The sequence below is a fragment of the Monodelphis domestica genome, chromosome 6, assembly GCF_027887165.1.
Source record: "Monodelphis domestica isolate mMonDom1 chromosome 6, mMonDom1.pri, whole genome shotgun sequence".
NCBI classification, from domain to species: Eukaryota; Metazoa; Chordata; class Mammalia; order Didelphimorphia; family Didelphidae; genus Monodelphis; species Monodelphis domestica.
The window spans coordinates 76,526,237-76,540,390 of NC_077232.1; the positions used below are offsets into that span (position 1 = coordinate 76,526,237).

The 14,154-nt window shown below is 35.0% G+C and overlaps 1 protein-coding gene across 6 annotated transcripts in view; it reads right to left on the bottom strand.

The window, feature by feature from the left end:
- The window catches only part of CTBP1 (C-terminal binding protein 1), a 558,787-nt gene that overhangs the window by 339,642 nt on the left and 204,991 nt on the right, over window positions 1-14,154 (bottom strand). For all 6 annotated transcript variants that reach the window (XM_056803644.1, XM_007496866.3, XM_007496867.3 and 3 more), the window contains one exon: window positions 8,123-8,260. In XM_056803644.1, the coding sequence (XP_056659622.1) occupies window positions 8,123-8,186 (64 nt within the window). In that variant the 5' untranslated portion in view covers window positions 8,187-8,260. The remainder of the gene's footprint in view (window positions 1-8,122; window positions 8,261-14,154) is intronic.

Sequence of the window (14,154 nt, forward strand, 5' to 3'; positions counted from 1 at the left end):
GCCATATTACCTGCTTTTAAAAAAGTAAATGACATGTATACACAGGTATGCAGAGAATGGACTATCAAATCTAGAGTCTTGGTAAATAGGGGGAAAAATAAAAGTAAAGGTAGGATTAATATCTACTTTACTGGTGGAATACAAGGCTATGACTAAATTCAATTTTCTGATCACTTAGAAATTGTTGCTATTTTCTTCATCCTCCAGATAAATATTTAAGACTATGAAAATAAAATATAATTGAAAAGAGTATATTTTAGCATTTTCTACCTACAAATGTTTTATTAATTTTTTTAACACTTTAAATTTTTTCCAGATTACATGTCAATAAAATGTTCAATAATTGTTTTCTGATATTTTGTGATCCATGTTTTTTTACACTCTACCACCCCTTTCATCTCTCCCCAAGACATCAGATAATATGATACAGGTTGTACATGTGTTATCATATAATACATATTTCCATGTTCATCATGTTGTGAAAGAAGACATATATTGCTTATACTTGAGAAAACCTATGGAGGAAATAATGTGAAGAATAATGTACTTTAATCTAGATACAAACTTTGTTAGTTCCTTCTGTGGTGGTAGATAGCCTTTTTGTCATGAATCACTTAGAATTGTCCTGGATCCCTGCACTGTTGATAATAGTTGAGTTGCTCACAGTAGATCACTGTATTTTATTGCTGTTATCATATACAACATTATCCTGGTTCTATTCATTTCACTTTGTATCACTTCATATAAGTCTTTCCAGGGTTTGTTTTGTGTGTGTCATTATCTTATTCATTATTTGTTTGTTTTTATGGTGTAATAGTATTCCACTGCAATCATATACCACAACTTGTTCAGTCATTCCTCAGCTGGTGGACGTCCTTTCATTTTTCAATTCTTTGTCACCAAAAAGAGAGCTGCTATAAATATTTTTGTACAGTAGGTCTTTCCCCCCCTATCTTTAATCTCTTTGGGACACAGACCCAGTATTATTATTATTGGATCAAAGGATACTCCCAGTTTTATGGCCCTTTAGCATGGTTCCAAATTGCATTCCAGAATGGTTTCATCTGTCTATAGCTCCACCAACTCTGTATTAGTGTCCCAGTTTTACCACACACTCTCAGACATCTTTCATTTTCCTTCTTTTTTTTGTAATATCAGCCAGTCTGATGGGTATGAGCTGGTATGTTGGAATTGTTTTAACTTGCATTTTTCTAATTAATACTGATGTGGAGCATTTTTTTTGTATCACTAAAGACAGTTTTAATTTCTTAATCTGTGAATTGCCTGTTCATATCCTTTCACTCATTTGCCAATTGATGAATGCTTTTTATTCTTATGAATTTTGCTCAGTTCTCTATATATTTGAGAAAGAAAACCTTTGTCAAAGACGCTTACTATAAAGATTTTTTCCCAGCTTGTTTCTCTTCTAGTCTTGGTTGAATTGGTTTTGTTTGTACAAAAACTTTTTTTTTAATGTAGTCAGGATTATCAATTTTATATTTCATAATGTTCTTTATGTCTTGCTTGGGCATAAGTTCTTCCTTTATCTATAGAGCTGACAAGTAAATTACTCCATGCTTCTCTAATTTATTCTTGGTATCACCCTTTATTTCTAAATCATGTATCTATTTTGCCTTGCTTTGGTATAGGGCATAAGGTATTAGTACCTAGTTTCTACCATGCTGTTTTCTATTTTTCCTAGTAATTTTTGTCAAAATAGTGAGTTTTTCCAGAAGCCTGGATCTTTGGGTTTGTCAAACATTAGGTTACTATGGTTATTTTAATGTCTAATATATTCCATTTGATTCACTACTTTAATCTTAGCCAGTGATTACTGCTTTATAATATAGTTTGAGATCTGATATAGCAAAGCTACCTTCATTCATATTTTTTCATTAAATCCTATGATATTCTTGGCTTTTTATTCTTTCATATGGATTTTATTTTTTTCTATTAGTATGGACTAATTTTTGGGTGATTTGATTGATCTATCACTGAATACGTAAATTAATTTAAGTTGAATTGTCATTTTTATTATATTGGCTCAGCCTATCCACAAGTGATTAATTTTTTTCTACTTGTTTAGATTTGACTATTTCTGTGAAAACTGTTTTGAAATTTTAATCATATAGTTTCTGGGTTTGTCTTGGCAAGTGAACTCCCAGGTATTATGTAGTTGACAGTTATTTTTAAATGGAATTTCCCTCTTTAATCTTGTTGTTGAATTTTATTGGTAATATAGAGAAATGCTGATGATTTAAGTGGGTTCATTTTACATCCTGCAACTTTGCTAAAGTTGTTAATTCTTTCAATGAGTATTTTGATTGATTCTCTAAATATATCATTATATCATCAGCAAAAGGGTGAGTTTTATTTCCTCATTGCCTATTTTAATTCCTTCTCTTATTGTTATGACTAGTAAAATATTAAATTTCTAGTAAAATATTGAATAATAGTGAATGGTATGAACTACTGATGCTTTAGCTGTTTGGAATCATAATATTTATTAGCTTACCTTTAAACTGATCCTTAGGGGTAATCTAGTTAAATCTCACCACTTTACAAATAAAGAATTGAAGACTGGAGAAGTTACACAAACCAGATTGGAACCAATGCAATTATAGAAGCACTATATCTTGAACTCAAGTCTCTCAATGGCTTTTTCTAACTGAGAAAATGGAAAGGAATGGTTTTCAAGTAAAATGAAAACTGAGTTATATGATAGTTTTATAAAACTTTATAGTTAACACAGTATCCTGAGCAGAATGTTTTAAGTATGATAAGACTTTGATTAAAATAACAGACATGGAATGACAAAACACAATAAAACAATTATTTAAAATAATTTTTAAACATTTATTATTTTTATATCCTATATATTTCACAGGGTAAGCTTCCTCCTCTTCTCCTAGAGAGCTATACCTTATGGCAAAAAATAAAAAAGAGGAAGGAAATAGTTTATCAAAATTAACCAATACATAAAAAAGATCCAATAAAATATTTAATATTCTATACCCACAGTCTCCTTAACCGCTGCAAAGAAGCAGAATATGCCTTTCACATCTCTTTTTTTGCGATTCATTTTGGTCATTATAATTTCAAAATATTGTTTCCATTTTTTTTTGTTATTCTATTTGGCTTTTTCAAGTTACTGTGTAATTTGTTTTCTTGTTCTGTTTATTTTATTTTCCATCACTTCATATATCTTCCTTTGCTTCTGTGAATTAATAATATTGATAGTTTCTTACAGCAGTGTAATAGTCAACTATATTTATTTACTTCAACTTGTTAAGCCATTCCTTTAACAGAAGTATCTACTTTTTTTCTAGTTCTTTGCTGATACAAAAACTGTATAGTCTCTCTCTTTTTCTGTCTGTCTATCTATCTATCTATCTATCTACCTGTGTATACATATATGCAACACATGCATACATATACATTATATGCACATATACTATATTGCTATGTACATGTATATGTGTATATATACACATAAGTATATATGTATGTGTGTGCATGTATAGCTTTATAGGCATATTTACCCCTTTAAAAATATATTAAAGGAAGTACAACATGAATTGAGGCTATGAAAATTTAATTAGAAAGGGATCTAAATATGGTTTAAACTATGGTGCACCATAGTCATGTTTTTATAACTCTTATAAGATTTTTGGGAGAATAGACAGTTTAAATCAACAAAGACTTTCTTACTGTCCTGACGGCAGAAAGCACGTAGGACTGGAAGTTAACCCCAGCCTTATTACTTCTCTGATGTGTAGCCTTGTGCAAATCTTCACTGGACCTCAAATTCCTCAACTATCCAATAGACTAACTGATCACTAAGTTGACTCCCTTTCAATCTCGAGCATTCTATGAATTTATAAGGGAATGCATTTCATTTCATTCCCAGGTATACTGTGTTATGCTTTATTTTTCAAATGGCATACTCTATGAATTTGTGTACCTTTCTTACTTCCACACCTGACCCCACCAGCTCTAAATCCACGCTCCCATCTCTGTATCACCCTGTTTTACTGTATGTGCTGCCAGAGTACATACTGCTCTACGTTCCTCCAAGTGCATGGCCAAGTAGGGCATCCTACTCCCATGTAGGAAATGGGGGCGTGACCATGGACAATATCAACTTGGGAAGTGACTGCTAAACCGCATAGTTTTATTGTGAAAGCGCACATCTTCCAATAACTGAACATCTGATGCATTACAAATTACAGCCATGTCATCAGTGAGAAGCTAGAATTCAATGGAGTAAAAACCTTTGAAATGACTCAGGGCAACCAAGCATGTTTTTGTGACAGTCACCGCAGCTCAGAGCAGCCAGCACCATCTCAGCACTCTAACAGCTCATTTGAAGAGATACAATTGAAGGTCTACTAACACATTCAGGAATCACAAATGTGTGTCCATAGGAAAATGCAGATGTCTGAGAATAGACTATCAAAAATGGTGCATAATTTCTACTCACCCAAATCCATCTGACATCATCTATAGTAGTAAAGATAATAAGAAGTACAATTCCCACATTTCAATTGACTTCAATAAATAGAAGCTCAGTGCCCAATAACTAACAATAATGGATAACATTAATATAGCACATTGTAGGTGCTAAGTGCCTTACAAATTATATCTCATTTGAGCTTTATAACAATCCTGGGAAGTAGGTGCTATTATTATTCCCATTTTACAGATGAGAAAACTGAGATAGGCAAAGTTAAATGACTTGCACAAGGTCATATAGCTTGTAAGCATCCAAGGTTGGATTTGAAATCATATCTTCCTGAGTATAGGTCTCATCCTATCCATTGCGCCAGTTAGCTATTTACTCTATATGTGCAGGGCCTTGTACTTAGCACTACAGACTCAAAATGAAGGAAAAACAGTATGGCCCCTGACTTCAAAAGTATGTAATCTAAGAGGGATGACCCAATGTGTACACAAATAAACATAATAGACAATAGAATGTACTAGGGTAGAGGAGAGATCTAGGCAAAATTCTCTAGGAAAAAGGGAGGAGGGAGAAATCAGGGGAGGCTTTTTGGAAAAGGTGACACAGCATCTGGACATAAGGAAAGGGAAAGGATTTTCACAGACTCTGATCAGAGAGCAATACATTCCAGACAACAGAGATGGGCTAGGCAAAAAAGGCACAGGCAAGAGGAGGCAAGATAATCTTGGGGAACATCAATGAATCCAGTTTGGCTGTACCAACAACAGAATGTTAAGGAGATTAATGGCTAAGAAGGTACATTAGAGCTAGACTATGGAGGACCTCAAATTCTAGGCTAAGGAGTTTTTCTGTGATCTTAAAGGCAAAAGAGAGTCACTCAAGGTAGATCACACAGGATTATGAGGGGCAAAATTTGAACATTAGTTAGGACCCTTCAGGCAAGATAATCATAGACTCAAGATGACTACTTACAAGATTCATTTAGCCCTACATCACTCCCCACTTTCCATGAGATCACCTAAGCAGCAAATGCTGACTTTGTGTGAAAGAATATATGAAGTAATACATATGAAAGGAAACACCTCAAATTGAAGGTGGCACCATAACAAAGGCATTATCCTGATGTAGATATATATTTAAACTAAGCACATAAAATTATACACATATTTGACGTACACACATATATAATTATATGTGCCTTTATGATCCAAAAGTAAATAATTATCAAGAGCTTTTAGGTTTTCAAAGTACTTTACAGTACCTCATTTGATCCTCACAACACTGTGGGTAGGTGTTGTTAGGATCCCCATTTTACAGATGAAGAAACTGAGATAGGCAGAATTTAAATGACTTGCCTAGGTTCACACAGCTAGGAAGTATCTAAGGCTATATTTGAATTGGTGTCTTCCTGATTCCAGTCTCTGGGACTATCATTTACTCTCAGTCTAGCCACCGATCCACTTATCCACCTGACAGTATATTTTTGTATGAATATATATGTGTATATTCATACCTATATAATATATGTATACTCACACATACATATATACACATAAGACATGTAGTATAGAGACTGTATAGTATATATGTATATATATGATACTATATCTTTGCATTCTGTAAAAGACAATGGAGGAAGATAGTGTTTATTTATTCACTTCAGCACAAATCAGTAAATTTCTGATCAATGAGGATATAACTTACATCAACATAACCATCCTTATTGATTAAAGCATCAGAAGCTCACTGTAAACACCCCTGGAAAAGCCAGAGCAGCCCCCACTTACCTATTCTTTTACTTTCCGTAAAGAAAATGCAATATTTTAAGTTTTCTTCTTTACATGGAATTCTATAGGCAACCCAGCGCCACTTCAAGATTCAGCCAGATACCGTAAGAGAGTATAAGACTTCAGCACAGAACCTTACACAAAATAGAAACTCAAAACACATTTGTTGCATAAAACTGAAATTAAACCTCACTCATATTCTTGGACCTGTAAGCTGCGGAACATGTTAAATGGGTCCATGAGATCCACTTTTGTATTACCTGGAGAGAATAATTGCAATTTCCTTTCTTGCTCTTGGAGGGATCACTAAAATACTGAACCTCAGATGATTTTTATCATTCAAACAATTCTGGGATCATGATGTAAGCAAAACTATACAAGTAAAGTGATTCGAATAACAAGATGTACCTACTAAGTTTTTTCTTTATTCATATAAATCAATGCTAGCTACACAATGAATACTATACATTCAAAATAAATACTGAAAACAAAGTGACTGGGCCAAAGAGGAAACAGAGTTTTTAAGATCATAAAAAAAGACACTTTTACCAAAGACCACAAAGTGGATTTATGGCTTACAAATACAAAATGATAGGAGACAGTACTTATGAACTCATTCGTTCAACTGTCATGCCAATTTGGGTAATAATTAGCCTGGAAAACAGTTTCCTTTGGTGCCTTCTTAGTATAACTATATTCATTTTGATAGGACACATCCCCAGAGGCACTCCTCAGTGCGCTACAGAGCAATGGAGTTCATCTTTGAACAAACATTTTTGTTACTTTAAGGAGGATCTGGAAAGACAGCATCTTAGCATCTAAGATGGAGTGTCAGCATTAGAGTCAGAGTCAGCCTATGACGTATATTAGCTCTGTGCCATTGGAAAGTCATTTAACTTTTCTAAAACTACAAGTTGTTAATTATTTGAAATGCATTGCTTCTTATGGGGGTGGGGGTGCTCCCATACCAATGAAATCACAAGTCTGGGGGAAAACAAAGAAAACTGTTCCAATCTTATTCCTTATGTACACTCAACAGTCATTGTAAATTCCCCAAACCTAGCCCAATAGTGGGTCCTCCCCAAAGGAAAATAATTAAGAATAAAACATTTTTTGCCTACACAAAAGCACTAGAAATATTCTATTATAGAAAATGAATAATTCTGAATATAAAAGGAAAAAATTTAAGAATTTAAATAATCATTATATCTCTGTAAATTGCAAATACCTAACACAATATACATATATATACTTCTTACATGTAGAAAAAAATCAAGAAAAGTACTCACAAAAATAAATTAAGTTTCTCTTAAAGTTACTGAACACTCTACTAAAGGATATCAGCATCCCAATTCACTGAAAGTCATTCAAATTTTGAAATTAATTATTCCAGCTAGCACTGTTTTCAGATAGTATGAGAGATATTTCATATAGAACTTTGGGCAGTAGAAGTTCAATTCAATTCAATTCAATTCAAGAAATTCAATTCAATCCAGACCCCTGGATTCCTCCTGTCCCAATACCCCATTTAGATCAGGAAGGTGATGTCAGACACTTCTCATGTAAAATGTGTATGAGATCAGAGACAAGTAGGCCACCACCTGGGGGGCGGTGTGTGCCTAATGGCAATCTGGGGAGTCATCCAGAGAGAAATTATAATATGGTGAAAGTATTTACTATAGATTCTTGATGTATATTGCTTTCCTATTCCAAACAAAGCTAAAACCAACGGCAATAGTCTGTTTCCCAATTATCGAAGTATGAAGGGACTTAAGACATTGTGAAAAGTGAGAAAGTGCACTAGATGTAGGGGGCGCCCACCCCAGTGACTTCCTTCCACTGTAGCTCAGAAGCCATTATTGAGTCTGACCTTCAAATAGACGGTCAAGGCGCTGCCGCTTCACTCTGTGCTTCTCTAGGAGAGCCATGAGCATAAGTTGTCCAGCTTTGTTCTCAATTCACCCAACACAGGAGCAAACTCAATATCAGCCTGGCCTCTTCTTTTCACCTGAAAAAAGAAAGAAGGAAGAAAGGAGATGAGAGGAAAGGAGGGGAAGGGGAAGGGGAAGGGAAAGGGGAAGCGGAAGGGGAAGGAAAAGGAAGGGAAGGGAAGGAAAGGAAAGGAAAAGGGGAAGAGGAAGGAGAAGGGGAAGGGAAAAAGAAAAAGAAACAAAGAATGAAACAAAGAAACAAAGAAAGAAAATATTTAAAATAAAGAAAGGCTAATGCTACATCTCACCAGGTTTTACTATCTCAGAATTCCATTTTCTTTTGAAACTGGGACATCTTTAACGTTTTCACATGAAACCACTTGTGAACAAAAGTATAACCATCTTAACAAGCCTGACCTAAGGCTCAGCATCTTCCTGTATGACTTTGTTGCCTGGTAGTGTCTAATGCCCTTTTCTAACACATCTCATATATACATAGCTAGCCCCATAAATATCCTATCAGACAATCCACTTGTCATGGGAACATGTTTTTTAAAACACTGAATTAAAATAAACCACCTTGGTTAAAACAGAGTCCACATTTTGCATTTGTTGACATTTTCAACATAAAAAAAAAAAACAAGAATCTTTTAGAATTGTCTCTCAATCTCACAGGATAAGAGAAAATTATAGGCAGATTACATAGGAGAAAACACAGTAAAATGTCTCCTTCAAATTATATCAGTCCAAATAATGCTTAAGATACTACTGTATCTTGCTTAGCAGACAAAGCTGATCATTTGTTTACATCTACAATAATAGATTGTGCATAAAAGATCCTTAAGAGCATAACCATAAACATGGGCCAAAGCAGTAGGGCAGATGACTTAAAAAGAAAAAAAAAACACCTTATCTTCTGTCTTAGAATCAGTACTGAGTATTGGCTCCAAAGTAGAAGAGAGGTAAAGGCTAGGTAATGGGGATTAAATGATTTGCCCAGGGTCACACAACTAGTAAGTGTCTGAGGTCATATTTGAACTCAGGATTTTTCTCCTCCAGGTCTGACTGAGACACTTGGCTACTCTCAATGCAGGTGACTTTTGAACCATTTAAATAGTAATTGTCCATTTAAAATTAAGGACTAAATTTTGTATTATTAAAAATATAGTGGTAAGATGGTAGAGTAGAGCATGAAGTTTCTTGCCCTCTATGTACCCCCCACAAAAAAACAATCAAAGCAAAAAGTAGCAAAAATAGACAGGAGTTGGGAGTGAAGCTAAACAGACTGGGAAAATGAGAGAGGAAGGTTTATGACTTCCCTGGCTTCAATCCTACCCCTGTAGGTGCTGAGGGCTGGAACAGAACAAGCAGAATGGAATCGACTCAATAACTCTGGTGGGTAGCAACCCCACATTGTTTACTGAGCCCAGGAGTCTGCATCCCCAAGGATACAACTGAATCCTCAAGCATAGGGACCTAGCAGCAGCTGTGTGTGCTGCAGCCTTGGGGACCCCCCATTGTCCTCCAGCTAGGGAACTAAGGAGTGAACACCATAGAATCTGTGGGTCCCAGGACCTGAGAGTAGAAACGCAAACATTATGCTATTGAATGAGAGACTTTGGAGGCCCAAGAAATTAAAACCAAACACTTGCTCTGTCTTGGGCTGTAGCAATAGGAGAAGGGAGTAGGTGAGAAAGGAATATGTACTAGTGTGACTGAAGAGGAACTAGGGCTCCATCAGCTTTGGTCACTCCCAGGAGAATAAAGTCCCTGGTTGCTGCCACAGGGGAAGGCAGATTGGCTACTTACAACAGCAGTGGCAGAATTGCCTGTAGGCTCTAGTCCAAAAACCTAAGGTCAATCATGGACTGGGCCTTGAGTGGTGAACCTGCAATTACAGCAGACCCTGGACTATAAAAAGTGAGATAACTAAATAGGACGCAGATAAAAACAAACACACACAAAAAATCTTGAAACCTGAGGTATATATATACCAGCAAAATAGGGATCTTGGGAGTTCAGAAAAAAACTAGTATTTAAATCTATTAGCCTGGCTGCTAAAATTTAAAAATAAATAAATACAAGTGAACAAAATAGAAAGAACACAACTATTGATAGCTATTATGGGGTCAGAGAAGACCTCAGCTCAAACTCAGAGGACAACAAAATAAAACCATCAACTTCAAAATCAGCAAAAAAAAAATAATAATAAATGACCATTGGATGAGTTTACAAAAGACCTAAAAAAACAAATGAGAGAGGTTTAAGAAAAATTGGAAAAAAATAAGAGCAACATAAGAAAATTATGAAAGAAAGAGTACTACCCAATGGAAAAAGAGATCCAGAAACTCACAGAAGAAAATAATGCATTAAGAAATAGAACCGGAAAAGTGGAAGTTAACAATTTTCTAAGACAATAAGAAATAATAAAGCAAAATCAAAAGAATGAAATAATAGAAGAGAATATGAAACACCTTATCACAAAAATTGATCAAGGAGGGACAATATAAGTTGAACTCTTGGAAAGTTATGAAGTCAAAGAATCTAGACACCATATTCCAAGAAATCATCAAGGAAAACTGATCAGAAATTCTATGATCAGAGGGCAAAATAGAAATGGAAAGAATCCACTAATCAGCACCTCAGAGAAATTCAAAAATAAAAATGAACAGGAACATCATTGCTAAGTTCCATAGCTCCCAGGTTAAGGAAAAAAATTCTTCAAGCAATAATAAAGAATTTAAATATTGTGGAATCATAATCAGAATAGCACAAGACTTAGCAGCCACAACATTAAAAAAGACAGGATATCGGATACAGTATTTTGTAGAGCAAAAGAACTGACCATAATTACAAAAAGTAAAAAAAAATTAAAGACAGTGAACTAAAGAAGTTTCAACTATTCCTAGGGAAAAACACAAAATTTAGCAGAAAATTTCCTCTACAAAAAAATGGCAAAGGAATTTAAGACTAATCATAAGCAACTCATCAGGTCAAATTTGTTTGATTCCTGCATGGGAAAAATATCATCTATGGTCCCTGAAAATAGTATCATTGCCTAGGTATTCTGAAGAGGTATGTATGAAGGGAAGGCTCAAGATTGAGGTGAATGTAATGTAATGAGCAAAAATGGTAGTAGACCAAGAGGAAGTTTGACCATTTCATATGGAGGAGGGAGTGGAGGAACAGACACAGAGAAAGGGAGAAGATGGTGGAGGGCTAGTAATACTAGGGCCCTACTTTTATCAGACCTGGAAAGGAAGAGCAACATCTATAATTAGAAGGGTAAACATTTTCTTAATGTGCAGAGAAACCGGAGCAAAGATAGGATAAGGGAGAGCCTGGGGAGGAGAGTATATATCAAGAGGTTGGGGGGTAAGGCGAGAGGATAGGGAGGAACTCAAGACAAGATAGGGGTGGGATTCTTAGAATCAAATTTACATCAAGAAGTAGGAAGGCATGGTTATGGGGATAAGAAAAGAGATTTTTTGGAAAGGTGGATAAAATAAGAATTAGAATGTAATGGGGAAAGGACAAAGGAGAAGTCTTTGGAAAAGTGAGTCAATTTGGAACTAGGAGGGCAAAGGGAGAGGAAAAGGGATTTTTGGGAAGGGATGTGAATTGGAGAGGTACTGGACAAAGGAAATTGGACATCTGAGGAGGGATATAGTTGGGGGGGGAAGGAAGAAGGGGACAAGCAGAGAGGAGGAACAGAGTAGATGGAAAAGCATAGCTAGTAACTATGACATTGAGTGTAATGGGATGAATTCACCTATGCGAAGAAAATGGATAACAGAAAGGATAAAAAATCAGGATATGACAATGTCTGTTGTTTAGATGAAAGAAAAAAAGGGAAAGAGACATAGAGTAAAGTAGAGGGGCTGAATCCAAAGAAGGTAGGAGAGCAGTCATGATTTCTGAAGAAGCTGGGGATAAAATGGACATAATTAGAAGGGATGAACAGGGTAACTATATTATGTTGGGGATGGTATACTATGAATAATGAAACATTATCAATATTGGACCTCTATGCACCAAGTACTATAGCATCCAGATTTTTAAAGGAAAAAATAAATGAGAAACAGGTGGAAATAGATAACAAAATAATAATAGTAGAGGACTTTAATTTCCCCTTTCAGAAATAGATAAATCTAACCAAAAAGTAAATAAGAGAGAAGTTAAGGAGATGAATAGAATCTTAGAAAAGTTAAATACCATAGATATCTGGAGAGCCCTCACACTTGCATGAAATTAATACATCTAAGTCTCAGCATACACATAATCCAACATTGTTTCTGGTGTGACAATAATGGTTTAGAGAGGATTTCTGCAAAAGTCTTACTTAACACTCATCATACTATGGAAGTAATCCTTTATTCAAGAGAGGTTGTGACATTGGAACAAAAGTGCCACTGTGTATGATCAAGATGAAAAGACTTGGTTTTGGAAAGAGTATGGTCCTGACAACAGATTGTATCTGCTACCTAAGGACCAATTTAGAGAAATATATTCCTCGTAAAGTATGTTTTTTTTTTTTACTTACTTTCCATCTTAGAATTAATACCAAGTATTGATTCTAAGGTAGAAGAGTGGGAAGGGCTAGGCAATGGGGGTAAAGTGACATGCCCAGGGTTACAAAGCTAGGAAGTGTCTGAGGCCAGATCTGAACCTAGGACCTTCCGTCTCTAGATCTGGCACTCAATCCACTGAGTCATCTAGCTGCACCCCCTGGTAATGTATATTAACTGAGAGCCAGATAGGTTAAAATAATCGAATTAAATCATGATAGGAACATGGAGAAACTGGCCTAATATTACATTGGTAGAGCAGCTGTGAACTGGTTTTTTAAGAAAACAAGATGGAAATAAATATTAAGAGTTGTAAAGCCATTCATACTCATTGACCTTAAGGACATTATTGAAAGGGTAAAAAGCTGTGTATATATATGAAAATATTCATGGAAGCTTTGTTTATAACAACAAAATAACTGGAAATAATACAAATGCAATGAATGGGAGAAATGGCAGGATAAGTTGTGATATTTAAATGTAAAAGAAAAATACGTATTGCCCATTCCTGTAATATTTTAATTGAAGAAACAGGAGGAAAGGGGAAAGGAAAACAAGATAATATCATTTACAATCAGCAGAACCATCATTTGACCCCTCTTTTATCGCAGCAGAAATATATTGCTCCAAAACTCACCAAAAGCTACATTCAAATCTAGCATTAAACAAAGATCATCTTATCACCAGACTTCCTTCCTAGCCTTAGCACACTAACAACCAGATAACATCATCACTATGGAATAAATAGCTAAGTTCAAATAAAATAACTTATCATTTTTTTTCTTAAGAATTTAATGTCTTTCTTAAGTCTGCTGAAGAAATATGTAGACAATTCTAATTTAGAAACATTTCATGAAAGGAAACATAGCCAGAGAGAAAATCTTGGGATTCTTTTCTTCAGCCCACAGAATTACTGTGTTGTTCCCCAATTTAAAATACCTGGAGGAGAGTTATGTCCAGTTATTTTGTTATATGCAAATTAACATTCTCCTGGTGTTCATCAATATCTGTTTCTTGGCCATGGGAGGCTTGGTATGAAGTTCACAAATTAGAATGGGTTTCCTTCATTCCTACTTGAAATTGGAAGTATGCATTCCCATTTAAAGAGCTTAGCTATTATATTATAATAGGTACAATAAATATATTGCACATATTTCCATGGGCATGAAAAAATATCTAATACAGCTGAGAGCTTATTCTGCCCCATACTCATCCCTTCCCAATGAAAGAGTCCTGAAAGAGAAAGAGAGCAGAAGAGATGTTAACTGATGTTAACTGTATCACTTCACAGATGACTGATTACCTCTCTGCAGATGATTCTTAATTATTAATTCTCATATTTCCAAATGTCTTCTGCTTTAAGAAAACCTCCTGGAGTCTTAATAATTTTTGTTTTGGATATA